We start from the raw sequence: 21,245 nt of genomic DNA on the forward strand, positions 1-21,245 counted from the left end.
TCCAGTCTTCCAGTACTTATCAGCTGCTGGATGTCCTGCAGGAAGTGGTGTATTCTCTCCAGTCTGACACAGCGCTCTCTGCTGCCACCTCTGTTCATGTCAGGAACTGTCCAGAGCAGGAGAAGTTTTCTTTGGGGATTTGCTGCTGCTCTGGACAGTTCCTGACATGGACAGAGGTGGCAGCAGCATAAAAAATACACTACTTCCTGCAGGACATACAGCAGCTTATAAGTACTGGAAGACTGGAGATTTTTTAATAGAAGTAAATTACAAATATGTTTAACTTTCTGACATCAGTTGATTTAAGAAAGATTCCCCCCTCTTTCCCCGGAGTACCCCCATTTGGCCTTATGTTCATTCCTAAGCTATAGATACTCCATGTGATGCCCTTTGGTGCTTCTATATTATACAGCTATTCTCCCCTACAGGAAATGCAAAGATAGATAATTATAAGTCTGTGTTCACACTGCTTTTACTCCATATATTTAGGTATACTGTACATAATAATTGACCTTCTATCCCTCTTTTGTGTTACATTGCAGGTGGTGACATTATGGTACAGAGCCCCCGAAGTTCTCCTCCAGTCTAGCTACGCCACACCGGTCGACCTCTGGAGTGTTGGATGTATATTTGCAGAAATGTTCAGACGAAAGTAAGTTTCATTTATAATTTAGTATAATGAGTCCTCCAATGTGCTGAATCTATGTGGTAACATTTATCTTATTGATCTTCATACTACTCTACCAGCAGTCCAGCGATCCATTCAGAAGAGAAGGAGAGCAGCCCCGGAGCTCCTGCACGATGATGTCCTCCCTCTTCAGGCGGCCGTTGTGTCTCCTATGCAGCTGAGGTGCACCGGCCGCCTGGAGAGGGAGGACAACACTGTGCAGGAGCTCTGGGTCACTATTTGCCAATGGCACCCCGAAATGTCCGTCGTGAGCCCCTCTCCGCTCGTTTGACCTTGGTGTCCGAACAGCTCAATAACTTTCCGCTGATTTTGTTTGGATACCGAAGTGTTCAAACACTAAGACTGGGTTCACACTACGTTTTTGCAATCCATTTTTTTAATCCGTTTTTTTGCAAAAACAAAAAGGATGAGAAAACGGATGCATTTAAAAAAAAAAAAAACTATCCCTTTTTTTTAACGCACACAAAAACGTAGCTGACCCTACTTTTGTGTCCGTTAAAAAAAACTGATCCGTTTTGATCCGCTTTTTTTTTTACAATGGAAGTCAATGGAGAAACGGATCAAAACAGATGCACACAAATGCATCCGTTTTTTCATCTTTTTTTTGCAAAAAAAAAAAAACAGATGAAAGAGACGGATTGCAAAAACGTTGTGTGAACCCAGCCTAACCTAGAAACCATAGAACTACTTCAAGCATGGCTGGTTCTGAGACTGTATGAGGGCACACTGGCACCTCCGCCCGGTCTCCGTGGGTGGAGTATAGTGACTATATCACTATCTATTTCCCTATCTTCTTTCTGGCTTCCTCTGGACCCAGCAGATGTTTTCTCAGCATCAGCAGTCGTGTGATTGACAGCCGTTGTAACAGCATTATTCTGCGGTCGGCTCTTACTGTAACAGTGGGGACCTGGCAGCAGGATTGTGGTTTTCTTCCCAGCGTTCGTCCTTGCCAGGCGTCCAGCGCTGCGGTGAGATCAGCCTGTGACAGGGAAACACCAGGAAGTCTGTGACTGCAAACGTTGGCTGTGTGTGATGTACACGTGGGGCGGCGGCGGCGGCGCCACTGACAGGGCCCAATACTAGATTTATGCCGCATTATTGAGGTTGAGAAACATCATTCACATTTGATTCCAGGAAATTGAGATTTTCTGCATTTTCCTGGAATTTCAGGCAGGATTGAGACGTTAACATTAGCAGTAAATGATATAGGGATTATTTATCATCTGTCATACGGAACATACAGTATATGTAACGGAACACCAGCGTAATAGGACATTGTGTACTGATCTAGTCCAAGAACTGAGGCCTCAGGTCATGCACAGTAATATACAATCGATGGGGGAGGGGGGGGGTCTATGTAAATGTTTTTAACAGGATTTAGTAACATGCTTTACAGCTAGACTCATGGACATAGACTACAATAGACAGACTCTGTCCTCTTGAGATGAATATGAGACATTACTAAGCACGTTCTGTGACCTGTGAAGAGGTCATTCCACAGGGAACTGCTATTGTGTCCTCTATCTACTGGTGTCACACGACACTGCAATGCTGCACAGATCACTTTACTGCAGCCTCCTCTTATCACCACAGACACAACAGGAAGTCTCAGCTTAGTCTTAGCCCCAGTGGTGAGAATGAGAACTGCAAGATATCAGGATTATTATATAATATAGATAGAAATATGGAATATCAGGAAAAATGTCACCAACAATTCTTATCATACCTATCTAACATGAAATCATTATTCATACAATAAGTCATTTTCTGATAATATATTCTCTTTAAAGGGCTACTCTAGATATTTTATTTAATTCATCTAGTGTTACACAGATTTGTAGATTACTTCTATTTTGAAACCTCTAGTCTTCAGTACCTGTGCCACCTTTGGCAGGTATCCTGAACATAGCCCTGAACCCATCCAGTAAACATATATAAGGTTAAAGGGGTTAGAAGAAATGTGTCTGGGAGTGGGGTTGCAATAAAAAAGAACCTATACTTACCTGCCCTGATTCCCACAGTCACCACGCTGATCCCTGTGCCCAGTCCTTGGTCTGCTTGACTACTTCCGGGTTGTTGATGACGCCCAATCCCAACAGGAATCACCAAGCAGAGCACTTCCTGCATGGACGGAACATCATCAGCATCCGCTAGGAAGCTAACAGGAGCAAGGACTGGGAACTGGGAACTTTGGTGCAGTGGCTATAGGGGTATTGGGGAAGGTGAGTATTTTTACATTACATTTAATAGTATTACAATACATTTTTTTAGCCCTGGATAACCCTCTTCCCTCCAGTTCCCTGCATATCCTGTTAGCCGGAGACATGCTTGGACTTGTAGTGCATTCCTCAGCAGCTTTAGAGCCACAGGTCGGACACCAGATTACTGCTGTTATTGCAAGTTTAAAATAGGAGGATCTAGTAATGTCCAAAAGGCACAGTCACACCGGGGGGACATTAGCTGTAAACTGGAGGCCGGAAACCAGTGTCATCATGGAACTCATTGACTTGGCTGGCGTTCCGGGCCAGCTGCTTAAACATTTAGTTTCCCAGAGTGCTCCAGAATGAATTGCTGCATCTAATATCCTTAATATCCTTCTATACAGTGAATGTTTTTTTGTTTTTTTACGTATTGCAGCTGTAATCTACAGTTATATAAAGGGTTAATGTTAACGCCCGAGCGCTGTAACGCTCCAAATTTATCCGTCAATTTAAAAAAAAATGACAACAGTAGATATAATAGTCAGGGATCCTTAGTGCGAGTATTTGTTTTAGAAGGATTTACCTTATTCGTATATGGTTGTTGTAGAATAGGGTCCCCTGCAGAAGACAGAGCAGAGATCCCCTATGTGGAGAATTCTGACCCAAATTAAAGGCGTACTTTTTTTTCCATCTGATGACAGAAAGGTATATGGATTTGTAAAAAATCTCCAGTCTTCCAGTACTTATCAGCTGCTGTAAGTGGTGTATTCTCTCCAATCTGACACAGTGCTCTCTGCTGCCACCTCTGTCCTTGTCAGGAACTGTCCAGAGCAAATGCCCATAGAAAACCTCTCCTGCACTGGACAGTTCCTGACATGGACAGAGGTGGCAGCAGAGAGCAGTGTGTCAGACTGGAGAGAATACACCACTTCCTGCAGGACATTCAGCAGTTGTTAAGTACTGGAAGACTAAAGATTTTCAAATACAAATCTGTATAACTTCCTGACAGCGTTTGGTTTAAAAACAATTGTATTTCTTCAGAGTATCCCTTAAACTCCTTTAAGGGTCCCCACTCACTACGGGAGATACGCAGCGGAGCCATTAGGCTGATCCAAATGGGTATCCATCATCTACATTTAGACAGAGCAACTTGTAACTCTTCAGCGGAGTCAGGAAATGCTGGGAGTTGTAGTTAGTTAGATGGAAATCACGGCTGTATACCTCCGCATCTTAGAAAACGTTGCGCTAGTTATGGTCTCCCACACAATCTATGAGAGTAGCATGCCGTGGCTGATGGCGGGGGAAGTTGTGGCTTTGATAGTCGGAGGAAGGACTTTCGACCTGTAAACGATAGAAGTATTTATAGCACAGAAAAGTGAAGGTTTCCATCCCGATACCGGCAGACTCTTATTTTATTTGGTTGCTTTATGTTGTTTTTTTTTTGTTCTTTTTTGCTTTTTGCTATTTTTTTTTAACTAATTTGTGTCATTTTGGAAGAAACTTTTTGGATTTTTTGCCTTCCTATAGGAATGGGAAAGGCTTCGGCTGGGTTCACACTGCGTTTTTGCAATCCGTTTAACATATATGTTTTATGGAAAAAACTGATGCAATTGTGTGTCATCCAATTAGATCTGTTTTTCCATTGACTTCCATTATTAAAAAAAATATCGAAACGGACACAAAAGTAGTGTTGACTACGTTTTTCTGTCTGTTAAAAGTAACCAGTTAAAAATGGAAACCTTGAACGGATTGCAAAAACGCAGTGTGAACCCAGCCTTAGGGGACCTTTACATGTGTACCCCTTAGTGTTCAGCACCACTTATCACCTGTTCTACAGAATAGAATAGATATATAGATAATAGATAGGAGATAGATAAATAGATAGATAGATAAATAGATAGATAGGAGATAGATAGATAGATAGACAGTAGATAGATAGATAGGAGATAGATAGATAGATAGATAGATAGATAGATAGATAGATAGATAGATAGATAGATAGATAGGAGATAGATAGATAGATAGATAGATAGATAGATAGATAGGAGATAGATAGATAGATAGATAGATAGATAGGTAGGAGATAGATAGATAGGAGATAGATAGATAGATAGATAATAGATAGATAGGAGATAGATAGATAGATAGATGATAGATAGATAGTAGATAGATAGTAGATAGATAGATAGTAGATAGATAGATAGATAGATAGATAGATAGATAGATAGATAGATAGATAGATGAATGTTATCTAATATAATACTAAATAAATCAGGATGTCTCGGCCCCCCCGGCCGTTCCTTGTCTGTTCCTTCCACATCAGCAGATGGTCTCAATCACTACATATGAGGGCTGTACAGCGGGTGATCATTGAGACTCTTGGATCCTTATCAAGAAGCTGTTACATCAACATACAGCACAATCCCCGATTCTGGAAGGAAACCTATCACAGGGATAAAGGAACGGTCGGACATTGCGGGGGTGGGGGGAGGGGAGGACTACCTGGTGGCGTGAGAATATTTTGCTGGACCGGTTCCATTGAAGACGTTCAAAGAAGGAAATATTACGATGCGTTGGGTCTTTGCACGTGAATGGACGTGCATGGAGATGTTCACATGGATCAATGCCAGGGCCCCACAAGTGATCCAACATCTGCCATGGGATCCCACTTCTGAATGGCTTGTGGTTATATCATCCTCCTGGTGATGTCACTGCTATCCGGCCAACTCTTTTACCATGTCAGTCAATGGCGGCCAGTTAGTTTCAGTGAAGGCTTCTACACCTGACTGAGATTGTGGCACAAGGGGATAGAACAACCAAGATGATGTAAATATGTTAGCTGGGCCACAGCCTGATCCCTGACATGCTGCTCCTGATCCCGGACATGCTGCTCCTGATCCTGATCATGCTGATCCTGATCCCGGACATGCTGCTCCTGATCATGCTGCTCCTGATCCCGGACATGCTGCTCCTGATCATGCTGATCCTGATCCCGGACATGCTGATCCTGATCCCGGACATGCTGATCCTAATTCCGGACATGCTGCTACTGATCCCGATCCCGGACATGCTGCTTCTGATCCCGGACATGCTGCTTCTGATCCCGGACATGCTGCTCCTGATCCCGGACATGCTGCTCCTGATCCCGGACATGCTGCTACTGATCCCGATCCCGGACATGCTGCTTCTGATCCCGGACATGCTGCTTCTGATCCCGGACATGCTGCTGCTGATCCCGGACATGCTGCTCCTGATCCCGGACATGCTGCTCCTGATCCCGGACATGCTGCTCCTGATCCCGGACATGCTGCTCCTAATTCCGGACATGCTGCTCCTGATCCCGATCCCGGACATGCTGCTCCTCATCCCGGACATGCTGCTCCTGATCCCGGACATGCTGCTCCTGATCCCGGACATGCTGCTCCTGATCCCGGACATGCTGCTCCTCATCCCGGACATGCTGCTCCTCATCCCGGACATGCTGCTCCTCATCCCGGACATGCTGCTCCTCATCCCGGACATGCTGATATACGTCGCAGTACGCAGTTGTAATTGAGGGCCTGCATACTTAGTACAATTGCGGACAGTACTGGACCCTTTCTTGTCTATGGGCCAATGTGCATAATCATGGATGCCAGAGACTATGTATATGCCCAGGGACCAGATGGCCAAGAAAATATATATATATATATATATATATATATATATATGAGGGGCTGCTGATAAATCTTTGGCTTTATGTCCTTTTTTTGCTTATATGGTAATGAATGTCACATCACATGAAAGACCTTATGTGTCTAATATATTTTTTTCAAAATTTTGTGTTTGTAGCACATGGCAACAGTGATATAGGCACATGGGAAACAAAATGGCGGAGTCTAAGGCAATATTCACAGCAAATGAGAGCAGAGGAGTGATAAAGTTCTTGTTTCTGCAAGGAAAGTCCGTGAAGGATATTCATGGTGCTATGTTGCAGACATTGGGGGGATCAATTCCCTTCATATTCTACAGGTAATGTCAGGACAGGGAGGTACGGACACAACCAGACAGTGGGCCCTGAGTCTGAACCCACCCACTGTCCCTACCTACTTGCCTCAGTCGACCCTAGACGGTCGCGGACAACCATGAAGATGTTTCCTACTCTGTATATGTGGCACACAAAACAGGACTGACAGACAAACACAATAGAGAATGGTGAACAAGCCAAATCAAAACCACACGGGCAACGCAGTACAAAGTCAGCAATACAATCGGGAAGTCAAAAGTCAAAGCCAGGGGTCAGGTAACACAGTCGAGCAAACAGCGGGAGTTAGGATGGGAATAGCAGGAAAGAAACGGGGAAGCTGGGACCAGGAGTAAACCTTATTAGCCAGCGCTGGGACTGTTTTATGCTGACCAAGAGCCCGGTCCGGATCCTGATTGGACCGGCGCTTTGATCACCCAGGCTCCAGAGAGGCAGAGGAAACTGTCAGTCAAGGAACACCGCTCAGCTGCAACAATCAAGGCCAGTAGTGAGCAGTGTAACCCTTGCACTGCCAGGAGACTAAGAAATGCGGGTGTGTCAAACAAAAGGCAAAAACAGGTCCAGTTCACACCAGGCTAGTGCAGATTCCTGACAGGTAAGAGCTGGGTTGCCTCATTTAAAATGGCCGGCTTCAGCACCAACGATCAGCAACGTCCTGGATGACGAGAGTGGTTGTTGTTCCAGAGATTGCCGATGCCGTGCACAACCTCATACTGGAGGATCAGTGAATTTCGGCTAAAGGAATAGCAGACATCATGGGGATCTCTCGTAAACGTGTTTGTGTCATTATCCATGAAGAGCTGAACATGAAGAAACTATCTGCAAAGTGCGTCCCCAAATGTCTGACAACAGATCAGAGAAGCATGTGAGTGACAACTTCCCGGTCTATTTGTCAATGTTTCCGGACTGAGAAGAACTTCCCGGAGCGACTGGTCACTATGGATGAGACCTGGATTTATTTGTATGACCCTGAAACCAAAGAGCAGTAAGAAGAGTGGAGGCACAGTGGTTCTGCTGGTCCAAAGAAGTTCAGGGTGAAAAAATCAGCCACGAAGGTGATGGGGTCTGTGTTCTGGGTTATGGAAAATATTCTGCTGGTGGACTACCTTCAAAATGGTCCCACAATCAATACAAGGTATTACATTAAACTTTGGGACCAATTGAAGGCAGCTCTGAAGGCCAAAAGGTGCGGCAAGCTGTCCAAAGGAACCGTGTATCTGCAAGACAACGTCTCCGCTCACACTGCACAAGCGACCGTGGCAAAACTGGTGGAGCCAGGCTTCCCGCTGGTTGACCACCCACCTTATTCACCAGATCTAGCTCCCTCCGACTATCATCTATTTCCAAACCTGAAGAAACACCTCAAGGAAACCAAATTTCACACCATTTCTGATGTCATGGCTTCTACAGATGACTTGTTTGGGGCACAACCGAAATCCTTCTTCTTGCAAGGCTTACAGAACGTGGAATACCGATGTAAGAAGTTTGTGACATCAGAGGAGAGGATGTGGAATAAATGTAAAGTTTCATCTTCCTATCGCGTTTGTTTCTGGGTAAAGCCCAAGACTTATTAGCAGCCCCTCGTAGAATGTGTTGTGATCTGGGCTTCACATGGTCCATGATTGCAGACTATGCCCTATGGCAGAGATTGGGAACCTTCGTCCTTCCAGCTGTACAATTCCCATCATGCGTGGACAACCAAAGCTTTGCAGGTGGTGTATGGCACCTGCGGATAAGAAGGCTTCAGTGGTAATATAGTCACCAAGGACAGAAGATATGTGATATCAGTGATATTTCTGGTAGAGCTCGGCTTCTTCTCATGCTTCTTCTTCATATAAACAAAGATGGCAGGAACCTTGGTTGGAAGCGTTGTTTATTGGAACACAAAAGAGACGCTGGAAGAGACAGCAGACAGGCACCCGAAAACATCAACAGGGTCAAACATGGAGGGTTCTATTCTGAAACCCTAGTATGTGCGGTCCTGGTAGAGTGCCACCTCATGGTGAGAACAGATGAATGTGGTGAACAGTCATAGAGCAGTTCTACAGGAATAGATGTGTGAATGGTGAATACTGTGAAATACCCCAAAAATATGACAGTGTAATATATACATTTTTGCTCCCAAAGCTGTGCTAGGTCTTATTCTCAGGGGATGTCTTATTTTTCCATGAAGAATTCACATGTCACATGCACAGCTGGGACAGAGCGTACAGTATGGTGGCTTCCGGCCACCAGGGGGAGCTCACCACAGCACACTAGTACAGCACAGCAGGGACAGCATACAGTATGGCGGCTTCCGGCCACCAGGGAGAGCTCACCACAGTACACACATAAAGCACAGCAGGGACAGAGTGTACAGTATGGCGGCTTCCGGTCACCAGGGGGAGCTCATCACAGCACACTAGTACAGCACAGCAGGGACAGCATACAGTATGGCGGCTTCTGGCCACCAGGGAGAGCTCACCACAGTACACACATAAAGCACAGCAGGGACAGAGTGTACAGTATGGCGGCTTCCGGTCACCAGGGGGAGCTCCTTACAGCACACTAGTACAGCACAGCAGGGACAGCATACGGTATGGCAGCTTCTGGCCACCAGAGGGATGTACCAGAGCACACTTGTACAGCACAGCAGGGACAGCGTACGGTATGGCTGCTTCCGGTCACCAGGTGGAGCTCACCACAGCACACTCATACAGCACAGCAGGGACAGTTTAAGGTATGGCGGCAGATAACGGCAAACTGTGTGGCAGTAGGGGACAATGGAGATGGTGGCAGGCGACAGGCCTCTTGATGCCTTGCCTGCACATTTACAAGTGACAGCCATGGATGGGAACATCAGGGTTGGTGGCAGGTGACAGTTTCTATGGCCTACATGCAGCTGCTCTGCAACAGACTGTGAAGGTAGAGGACAGCAGTGGCGGTCTAAGAAGAATCCCAGCTCCATGGCCTCGTTTTCTGTCTGGCGGGCATGCTTCCAAACAAAAACTGCTAGGTCTTACTTTGGGGGAGGCCTTATATTTAGCAATTCAGAAAAACCTCTACCAGGTCTAATGTTTGGGGAAAGAGGGTAGTGAATAGTTGTGAATAGTAATATATGTATATCAGATTTCTCACAATAACCATGTACCTGGTTTTATCTTATTTTTTAGACCTTTATTTCGTGGGAACTCAGATGTGGATCAGCTAGAGAAGATATTCGAGTAAGTTACTGAATTTACTATTTGCCAATAATAGGATGAATTGAGAACTATGGGAAAGTCTTCTCTCTTATAGATGTTCTTTATAAATAAAAGTTTCTCGACTCTGCCGTTAACCTGCCGACCCCATATTTCCCAGGAGCAATGTCGCCCTCTAGTGATGGATTTGTGGAAATGTTCTACAATAGTGGATCAGAGATTATGGATCTAGCAGGCACGGCTGTATCCAGCTGCATACAATGTAATGATGATACCTGTGCAGTTAGGTCGGAGTACTACAATCTGCGCATTACATAGAAGCAGAGTGGGAGGAGGGTCGCTGTATTGTATAGTGATTGCTTTAACCCCCGCACCACCACCCCTTCCATTGCCTGAGTGATATGATGAATGAGGGATTTGCTTTACAGCTATTTTACCCTCTTCCTGCATTTACCTCTATACATGGTTTTCATCCCCAGCGTCATCGGGCTTCCGGAAGAAGAATCCTGGCCGAGAGAAGTGGCCGTGCCACAGAGCTCGTTCCATTACAGGCAGCCACAGCGCATAGAGGACGTTGTTCCAGACATTGATGAGCTCGGCAAAGATTTACTGCTGGTACGTCACATCATAGAAACACATCAATACTATAACGGATCTCGCTCAGGAGTGTAGCTATAGGGGGTCAGAGGGACATCACCCAGGAGTGTAGCTATAGGGGGTCAGAGGGACATGACCCAGGAGTGTAGCTATAGGGGGTCAGAGGGACATGACCCAGGAGTGTAGCTATAGGGGGTCAGAGGGACATCACCCAGGAGTGTAGCTATAGGGGGTCAGAGGGACATCACCCAGGAGTGTAGTTATAGGGGGTCAGAGGGACATCACCCAGGAGTGTAGCTATAGGGGGTCAGAGGGACATCACCCAGGAGTGTAGCTATAGGGGGTCAGAGGGACATCACCCAGGAGTGTAGCTATAGGGGGTCAGAGGGACATCACCCAGGAGTGTAGTTATAGGGGGTCAGAGGGACATCACCCAGGAGTGTAGCTATAGGGGGTCAGAGGGACATCACCCAGGAGTGTAGTTAGAGGGGGTCAGAGGGACATCACCCAGGAGTGTAGCTATAGGGGGTCAGAGGGACATCACCCAGGAGTGTAGTTATAGGGGGTCAGAGGGACATCACCCAGGAGTGTAGCTATAGGGGGTCAGAGGGACATCACCCAGGAGTGTAGCTATAGGGGGTCAGAGGGACATCACCCAGGAGTGTAGCTATAGGGGGTCAGAGGGACATCACCCAGGAGTGTAGTTATAGGGGGTCAGAGGGACATCACCCAGGAGTGTAGCTATAAGGGGAGCAGGAGACATCACCCAGGAGTGTAGCTATAAGGGGAGCAGAGGGACATCACCCAGGAGTGTAGCTATAGGGGGTCAGAGGGACATCACCCAGGAGTGTAGCTATAGGGGGTCAGAGGGACATCACCCAGGAGTGTAGCTATAGGGGGTCAGAGGGACATCACACAGGAGTGTAGCTATAGGGGGTCAGAGGGACATCACCCAGGAGTGTAGTTATAGGGAGTCAGAGGGACATCACCCAGGAGTGTAGCTATAGGGGGTCAGAGGGACATCACACAGGAGTGTAGTTATAGGGGGTCAGAGGGACATCACCCAGGAGTGTAGTTATAGGGGGTCAGAGGGACATCACCCAGGAGTGTAGTTATAGGGGGTCAGAGGGACATCACACAGGAGTGTAGCTATAAGGGGAGCAGAGGGACATCAGGACTGCAGGAAGTGGTGTATTCTCTCCAGTCTGGCACAGTGCTCTCTGCTGCCACCTCTGTCCATGTCAGGAACTGTCCAAAGCAGCAGCAAATCCCCATAGAAAACCTCTCCTGCTCTGGACAGTTCCTGACATGGACAGACTGTGTCAGACTGGAGAGAATACACCACTTCCTGCAGGACATACAGCAGCTGATAAGTACTGGAAGACTGGAGATTTGCTAATAGAAGTAAATTACCACACACAACCTGAGGACAGGCGGGGAGCTGTTTCTGGAAAAAAGCAACTATGATTTTCGTATCCTGAATAACCCCTATAGAAATACTCATACTGATGATACATTTCCCTGTGATACGTTACCTGTGTTCTGTTTTCCTGCAGAAATGTCTGACGTTCAGCCCGGAAAAGCGCATAACAGCGTTCAGCGCCCTGTCACATCCTTATTTTGACGATTTACAGACAAGCACGGACAGCTCGGATCGTCACAGGGCGTGCGGGCCGAGGGCGGCAGACGACACCACGGCCGAAGCCACCAGTCCTTGAGCAGCGCTCACGATATGGACAACGCAACGTTGCTGGGGGAGCGGGAGGCTCGTTGGAAGCCATCGACATGCAGCAATCTATTTGCCAAGGAACTTTGTTTACTTCCATGAAATCAATGCAAGCCCAGCGCAGCTTTACCTGTTCTGAATTTTGTTCGTTTTTTGTTGGTTTTTCGTGCTGGATTGTCGCGCTGCTGAGCAATGATGCTGCCTTTACTGGGACATTGAGGCGGTGGGGTTGTATAGGTTAATCCAGTCACTGCCACAACACGATGGACGCCATTCTACCAGCTGCTAAATCTTACAAGGTTCTTTTGTCTCAGTGCTTTTCAGTCAAACCCTCCCTGTACATAAAGGGGCGGCAGCCATGGAGCGGTGACAAGGCTTTTGCTACTGGCAACTGGTTATATCAGTAAGGCTCCGGTCCCTGGGAAAAGTTATAAAGATTTGTGAATTACTTCTAGTTAAAAATCTCCAGTCTTCCAATACTTATCAGCTACTGTATGTCTTGCAGGAAGTGTTGTATTCTTTTCAGTCTGACACTGCTCTCTGCTGCAGCCAATCCCCATAGAAAACCTCTCTGCTCTGGACAGTTCCTGACATGGACAGAGGTGGCAGCAGAGAGCACTGTGTCAGACTGGAGAGAATACACCACTTCCTGCAGGATATACAGCAGCTGATAGGTACTGGAAGACTTGAGATTTTTTTAACCAGAAGTAATTTACAAATCTGTATAACTTTCTGGCACTGGTTGATTTTAAAAGGTTTGATCCAGCGACAAAAAAACATGGCCACTTTCTTCCACAAACAGCGCCCCTCTTATCTCCAGTTTGGGTGCAGGTTTTGCAACTCAGTTCTATGAAAGTGAATGGAGCTTAATTGCAAACGACACCTAACCTGGAGACTGCACTGTCTCTGGAAGAAAGTGGCCTTGGGTTTTTTTTAACACTGAATAACCCCTTTCATTTTTCCCGCTGGAGTAACCCTTTAAATTTGCAGCTAATCCTGTATTACCAGTCATTAGGGTCCAGTCACTGGCCACAGCGGTGACATCGTACCAGTGACCGGCAACATGGAAATAACCCATCCCATTACAGATATTGGAGCTTTCCACCATGAAATGTGATACTGAAAGGACTGAAGGAAGCTGAGATATGGAGAGCTGTTTGACAGGGCCATAAAGTTGCGTTAGCTGCCCCATATGACCTTCTCTTTTTAAGGGGATACTCATCACCTTTCCACTGGATGGTCGGTGGGGGTCTGTCTGCTGGGACCCCGACTCCCTGGGTGGAGTGAAGTGGTGTTCAGTCATGCTAGCTGCCACTCTATAGGTCTGATGAAGATGGCTGAATACATAGAGGCCCATAGAGATGGAGCGGAGTAGTGGCGCACGTCCAACATGTACGACCATTTCTTCAGATAGGAGAAGAGTGGCCCTTTATGGACAAACCCCTTTACCAATACACTGGCTTTAGTTATTTGTCATTGACCATACACTAGACTGTTGCCTACACATCACAGCATGGCTACGATGACATCACAGGATGGCTACGATGACATCACAGCATGGCTACGATGACATCACAGGATGGCTACGATGACATCACAGGATGGCTACGATGACATCACAGGATGGCTACGATGACATCACAGGATGGCTACGATGACATCACAGGATGGCTACGATGACATCACAGGATAGCTACGATGACATCACAGACAGCTCCTCATATCTGAGCTTCTTTGATCTTTTTGGGGGGTGATGGAATTAGTTTCTGTGACACCTCGGTTTTGAGTTGGTTGGCGTTTATAGGAACACTCCAGACAAAATTGTCCACTGTGTTATGCCTAGTTCAGGACCTGACGGGGCACCGATCAGAAATTCACTTAAAGGGGCTATTCAGGCTTATTAAAACACCAGAAACAGCACCTCTCTTGTCCTCAGGTTGGGTGCAGTATTGCAGCTCAGTTCCATTGAAGTGTATGAAGCTAAATTTTAATACCACAACCTGAGGACTGGGGTGGCGCTGTGTTTTTTTTTTTTTTAAATCCTGGACAATCCCTTTAATCTCTATATCTTGCATGAGACAGAACACAGTGTACCAGCTCCATCCTCCTGATCCCATAGCATGGCTGCCTCAGGGGCGAGCATTGATGTGTACACTCTGTTAGCTATACCTGTATATGTTATATTAGTGATGTCTGAGATCATGGGCACGCGGGGTGTTTCCAGAAGACGCTGGTTCTCGGACAGGGGGGCACGTGGGGTGTTTCCAGAAGGAGCTGGTTCCCAGACAGGGGGGGCACGCCGGGTGTTTCCAGAAGACGCTGGTTCCCCGGACAGGGGGGCACGCCGGGTGTTTCCAGAAGACGCTGGTTCCCCGGACAGGGGGGCACGCCGGGTGTTTCCAGAAGACGCTGGTTCCCCGGACAGGGGGGCACGCCGGGTGTTTCCAGAAGACGCTGGTTCCCAGACGGGGGCACGCCGGGTGTTTCCAGAAGACGCTGGTTCCCGGACCGGGGGGGCATGCGGGGTGTTTCCAGAAGACGCTGGTTCCCGGACCGGGGGGGCATGCGGGGTGTTTCCAGAAGACACTGGTTCCCGGACAGGGGGGGCACGCGGGGTGTTTCCAGAAGACGCTGGTTCCCGGACGGGGGGCACGCGGGGTGTTTCCAGAAGACGCTGGTTCCCGGACAGGGGGGGCACGCGGGGTGTTTCCAGAAGACGCTGGTTCCCGGACAGGGGGGGCATGCAGGGTGTTTCCAGAAGACGCTGGTTCCCGGACAGGGGGGACATGCGGGTGTTTCCAGAAGACGCTGGTTCCCGGACAGGGGGGGCACGCGGGGTGTTTCCAGAAGACGCTGGTTCTCGGACAGGGGGGCACGCGGGGTGTTTCCAGAAGACGCTGGTTCTCGGACAGGGGGGCACGCGGGGTGTTTCCAGAAGACGCTGGTTCCTGGACAGGGGGGGCACGTGGGGTGTTTCCAGAAAATGCTGGTTCCCGGACAGGTGGGGGCACGTGGGGTGTTTCCAGAAAACGCTGGTTCCTGGACAGGGGGGCACGCGGGGTGTTTCCAGAAGATGCTGGTTCCTGGACAGGGGGGGCACGTGGGGTGTTTCCAGAAAACGCTGGTTCCTGGACAGGGGGGCACGCGGGGTGTTTCCAGAAGACGCTGGTTGCCGGCCAGGTTTAGCATATGGTCATTCTTTGTGCCTTTCTTTGTCGTTGTTTTTTCTGTATTTTATATATTCCGCGGAGGCCTACAGAGTTTTATAGAACATATATGTGACAGGGGGGGGGGGGGGCGGACATTTCTCTGTTATGGTTCATTTCTATTTTTTTAAAGACTGAGTGAGAAATGTAATGAGCAATAAAGATATTTAACCTTCTGGTAAAAATGGCGGAAATACGTCCCTGTGTGTGAGCTCTGGAGAATCCCTTTAATTCTGCCCCCACCAGCCCAGGATCCTGATACTACTGTACTGAGACATCCAGGACTAGTGAGGAGGAAATCACTCTCCACACTACAAATAGGAAGATTCATGGCTTCCCCTGAGGTGTGTGATGTTATTTCTTGAGGTCAATTTACATGAGGATTGCTGTGTGCAAAACTACAACTCCCATCATGCATGGACCAAGTTAAAGCCCAAAGCGTTAGCATCCCAGGCATGATGGGTATTGTAGTTTTGCAGCAGCTTGGAGGGCCCCGATGCTGTATAGAGTATAAGACATGAAATGTTGACATTACAGTTGCAAAGGCGGATAGACCATATACTGGTAGATCAGGAATAGTTTTATTTAAGGGTATAAACCCACACACCGTATACGCAGCGTATTTACTGCTGCGATACGCAGCAAATACGCAACAAATACGCAGCAGATTAGATCTAAATAACTGAACACAGCATCAAATCTAAACCATCAAATCTGCTGCGTATTTGTTGCGTATCTGCTGCGTATACGGTGAGTGGGTTTGTACCCTAAAGGTGAGAATATATTGTACCGTGATTCCTGGAAAACATGACAGTGTCTTATATTAAAGGGGTATTCCCCCCAAAATTATTTTTGCATTAATACGTTGCCCACTCATAGCTTTCCATCTTTCCAAATTCAATGTTTTATGGATTCTGCACAGTTTTGCTGTAATGTAGATGCATTCACCCCCACCGTACACATAGAATCATCTCAGTCCAACCCGACACGCTCACTGCTCCTGGCCCGCACCCCCCGAGACGGCATCACGTGTCCTCCATCTCTTCAATGGGCTGGGTTAGTGCTTCTAACCCAATCCACTGAAGTGAGGGAGGACAGTGAGACAGTGACAGCTGCTGCTTATTACTGTCTCCCCCCCCCCAGGTCACCGGCACTGTGTACCCCCCCCCCCCCCTTGAGCTCACCTGCGGCCCCCACACTGTGCCCCGGTGCTCACCCGCGGCCCAGCCGCCCCCCCCCCTGCTCACCCGCGGCCCAGCCCCCCCCCCTGCTCACCCGCAGACCCCCACACAGTGTGGCTCCCCACCACCACCTGTGGCCCCGTCTCCCGTGGCTCACTTCTGCCCCCCTCAGTCACCTGCAGCCCCGTCTCCCGCAGGACACCCGCGGCACGCACCCCCTTCTCCCACGGCTCACTTGCGGCTGCCAACCCTGCCCCCCCCTCCCCCGTAACCTTCGCCCCTTCCCCACTCACCGGCAAATCACTCGTCACCTGCGGCCCTGTCCCGCTCACCCACCACTCCCCGTCACCTGCAGCCCCTGCCCCGCGGCTAACTTGCAGCTCCCCTGTCACCCGTGGCCCCCCCTCTCTCAGCTCTGCTATATCACTCAGCTCTGCTATGTCACTCAGCTCTGCTATGTCACTCTGCTCTGCTATGTCACTCACTCTACTCTGCTACATCATGGACCAATCAGGCATAAGCATTGCATGATTGGAGATGTAGTTTTCTGGCCGGCACCATGTTGGATATAGTTCAGCTTTTTTAAAAACTTGAAACTGTGGAACGGAAGCAGCTAGAAAGACTGGAGACGGCTCAAAATTCTCAGGGGGACTTGGTGAGTAAGACAAGCTAGGTTTGGGAGCATTTTTTTTGTTTAGCTCTTGGGGGGAATACCCCTTTAATTTTTGCTCCCAAAGTTGTGCTAGGTCTTATTTTTAGGGGATGTCTTATTTTTCCATGAAGAAGAATTCACATGTCACATGCACAGCAGAGACAGAGTGTATGGTATGGCGGCTTCTGCACACCAGGGGGAGCTCACCACAGCACACTTGTACAGCACAGCAGGAACAGCATACGGTATGGCGGCTTCCGGCCACCAGGAGAAGCTCACCACAGCACACTCGTACAGCAAAGCAGGGACAGAGTGTATTGTATGGGGCTTCTGGCCATCAGGGGGAGCTCACCACAGCACACTTATACAGCACAGCAGGGACAGTGTACAGTACAACAGCTTCCGGCTACTAGGGAGAGGTCACCACAGAACACTAGTACAGCACAGCAAGGACAGAGCGTATGGTATGGCAGCTTCCAGCCACCAGGGGGTGCTCACCACAGAACACTAATACAGCACTGCAGGGACAGAGTGTACGGTATGACGGCTTCCGGTCACCACCGCACACTCATACAGCACAGCAAGGACAGCGTATGGTATGGCGGCTTACGGCCACCAGGGGGAGCTAACCACAGCACACTCATACAGCACAGCATACAGTATAGCGGCTTCTGGCCACCAGGGGGAGCTCACCACAGCAAACTCGTACAGCACAGCATACAGTATAGCGGCTTCTGGCCACCAGGGGGAGCTCACCACAGGAAACTTGTACAGCAGGGGAGAAACAGTGCACAGTATGGTGGCTTCTGGACACCAGAGGGAGCTTACCACAGCACAGCAGGGACAGCATACAGTATGGCAGCAGGTGACGGACAACGTCAGACTGTGTGCAGCTCTACATCTAGCGGTAGGGGACAATGGAGATTGTGGCAGGTTACTGACCTCTTGATGCCCTGCCTGCACATTTACAAGTGACGGCCGTGGATGGGAACATCAGGGTTTTTGGCAGCTGGCGGTCTTTATGTCCTGCATGCAGCTGCTCTGCAATGGGCAATTTAAGGTAGGAGGCTAAAAAGAACCCCAGCTGCATGCCCTGGTGTTCTGTTCGGCGGGCATGCTTCCAAACTTTGCTAGGTCTTACTTTTGTGGGAGGTCTGCAATATAACAGACAGCTTCCCCCAGTGTAATGTCTATTCTAATGGTAACATGTATTATATGGACATCAGGAGAGTCTACAGCACTAGTGACACAGACAGCTTCCCCAGTGTAATGTCTATTCTAATAGTAACTTGTATTATATAGACATCAGGGGAGGCTGCAGCACTAGTGACACAGACAGCTTCCGCCAGTGTTTAGTCTATTCTAATGGTAACAAACTTAAGGGCAGGCCAAGTATCGCTAATGTGTGCAAACTGTGTCGGGACCAGGGCTTAAGCAGCTCTGCCGTTTCCAACACAGCCATTGATGGCACCAGAGGATCCATATCGCCTGTTACTGCTGCTAGTCAATTTATAAAACCACAGTCAATCCAAGCTACAAAAATAAAAATTCTAATTTTCTTTAAAGTGACTCTGTACCCACAATCTGTCCCCCCCAAACCACATGTACCTTCGGATAGATGCTTTTAATCCAAGATCTGTCCTTGGCAGATGATGCAGTTATTGTCCTAAAAAGCAACTTTTAAACTTGCAGCTCCGTGCCCTACGGGAGTGGCCTAGAGTGTGTGTGCATTAGGCTGGCACATCCTCTCCGTCCCTCCTCCCTGCCCTCCTCATCATTAGGAATGCCACTGATCTAGCCCATGTGCTGTGTTCTTACAGCTGATGAATAGTAGAAAATCTGCTTGAAGCATTCCTAATGATGAGTTTGACACAGGGCTGCAAGTTTAAAAATAGTTTTTAGGACAGATCTTGGATTAAAAGCAGCTATCCGAAGTTACAAATGGTTTGGGGGGGGGGGGGGGGGGTCAGATTGTGGGTACAGAGTCGCTTTAAAGGGAACCAATGACCCCAATTGGGCTGATATGGTCCCCTGGAGCACTGTATAAAGCCTGTGGCACGTATGGGATGCAGCTGCAGCTTTATAACGGAAAAAATAAATTTAATCCCCTGGCGCATGGCGGGTAGAGACGGGCAGGTAGTCATCAGAGTGGCTCACTGTCTGTGTCTAGTCACCGCTCTCTGTCAGCGCGCTCGGCAGGGATGAGTGACAGACAGTGAGGTCCGTTACTGCCGGGCTCTCACTGTCAATCATCCCTTCCATATCTGGTAGCCCTTTAACCCTTTAACGACGCATGATGGGTATACCCGGCGTGAGCCCTCTCTGCAGCGCGCGGTCCCCGGTTGCTATGTGCAGCCAGGGACCGCGGGTATTAGCTGCCGCGGCCGATCGCCGTGGCCGCCTAATAAACTATTCAAATGCAGCTGTCAAAGCTGACAGCTGCATTTGTATAGTGTATGTGCCCCCTGTCCTAGGTGTCTAGTGGGGGATCTCCCCCCTGAGATGCGATCACGGAGGGGAGATCTGTTCCAACGAGTCGGCCGGGGCTCAGCGTCGGAATGACGCTGATCCCGGCTCAGCAATCGATTTAGATGGTCTGCAGCAGACCATTATAATAGAGCAATGATCTGATGGATCATTGCTGTATTATATACACAGCATTGATCTCAATGGGAGATCAGTTCTGTGTATATAGAAGTCCCCCAGGGGGCTTCTAATTACTGTTAGTAAAAATAAAATAAAATGTCTTTTCCCATTTTATAAATAAAAATAAATAAACAAACATGTTTGGTATCGCCGCATGCGTAATCGCCCGATTTATTAATTTGTCCCATTTCTGATCTCGCACGGTAAACGGCGTAAGCGCCAAAAAAAAACAAATTGCAAAATTGTGCATTTTTGGTCGCATCAAATCTCAAAAAATTTTAATAAAAAGCGATCAAAAAGTTGCATATGAGCAATCAAGGTATCGATAGAAAGATCACATCATGGCGCAAAAAATGACACCTGACACAGCCCCATAGACCAAAGGATAAAAGCGCTATAAGCCGGGAATGGAGCGATTTTAAGGAACATATATTAGTTAACAATGGTTTGAATTTTTTACCGGCCATCAGATACAATAAAAGTTATACATGTTATATATCGTTGTAATCGTTACGTCTTGAGGAACATATATAACATGTCAGTTTTTCCATAGGACACACGGTGTAAAAACGACCCCCCCCCCCCCCAAAGAAAAAGAATTGCGTTTTTTTTTTTCAATTTCACCACGCATATAATTTTTTTCTTGTTTCCCAGCATATTTTATGGAAAAATTCAGCCTGTCATTACATAGTACAAGTATTGACGCAAAAAATAAGGGCTCATGTGGGTCTGTAGGTGTAAAAATGCAAGTGCTATGGCCTTTTAAGCACAAGGAGGAGAAAACGAAAATGAAAATTAGCCCGATCCTTAAGGGGTTAATTATATTTTTAAAGGACAGGGAATAACTAGTTGATCAATTGATAATTGGGGTCTAATTTCTAATCACAAAAATTCAAGTGAATTGTCTCAAGTGAATTCTTGTTGTCAGGTGTCCCCAATTTGTGGCTCTGACTCCAGATGTTGCAGAACTACAAGTCCCATGATTGGAGTTGTAGTTATATCCTCGGAATACGTCATCACTCTATGATGGGAGACGCCAGCAGGGGGCGCGCCTGGAGACGATAGAAGAGCAGTTTCTGCCCACAATAACAAACCAAACTTTATTACTCTGAGCAGCCAAACTAATACATTTCCGGCGAGGGGAA

General features: G+C 47.8%; 1 protein-coding gene across 1 annotated transcript in view; it reads left to right on the plus strand.

Moving 5' to 3' along the window:
• Nucleotides 1–12,895, plus strand: part of CDK6 (cyclin dependent kinase 6) — a 109,358-nt gene extending 96,463 nt beyond the window's left edge. The window contains exons 5-8 of the mRNA XM_069959441.1: nt 543–652; nt 10,066–10,116; nt 10,572–10,707; nt 12,246–12,895. Coding sequence (XP_069815542.1) covers nt 543–652; nt 10,066–10,116; nt 10,572–10,707; nt 12,246–12,407 — 459 coding nt within the window. The 3' untranslated portion in view covers nt 12,408–12,895. The remainder of the gene's footprint in view (nt 1–542; nt 653–10,065; nt 10,117–10,571; nt 10,708–12,245) is intronic.
• The last annotated feature ends 8,350 nt before the right edge of the window (nt 12,896–21,245 follow it).

The sequence above is a fragment of the Dendropsophus ebraccatus genome, chromosome 2, assembly GCF_027789765.1.
Source record: "Dendropsophus ebraccatus isolate aDenEbr1 chromosome 2, aDenEbr1.pat, whole genome shotgun sequence".
In the NCBI taxonomy this organism is placed as follows: Eukaryota; Metazoa; Chordata; class Amphibia; order Anura; family Hylidae; genus Dendropsophus; species Dendropsophus ebraccatus.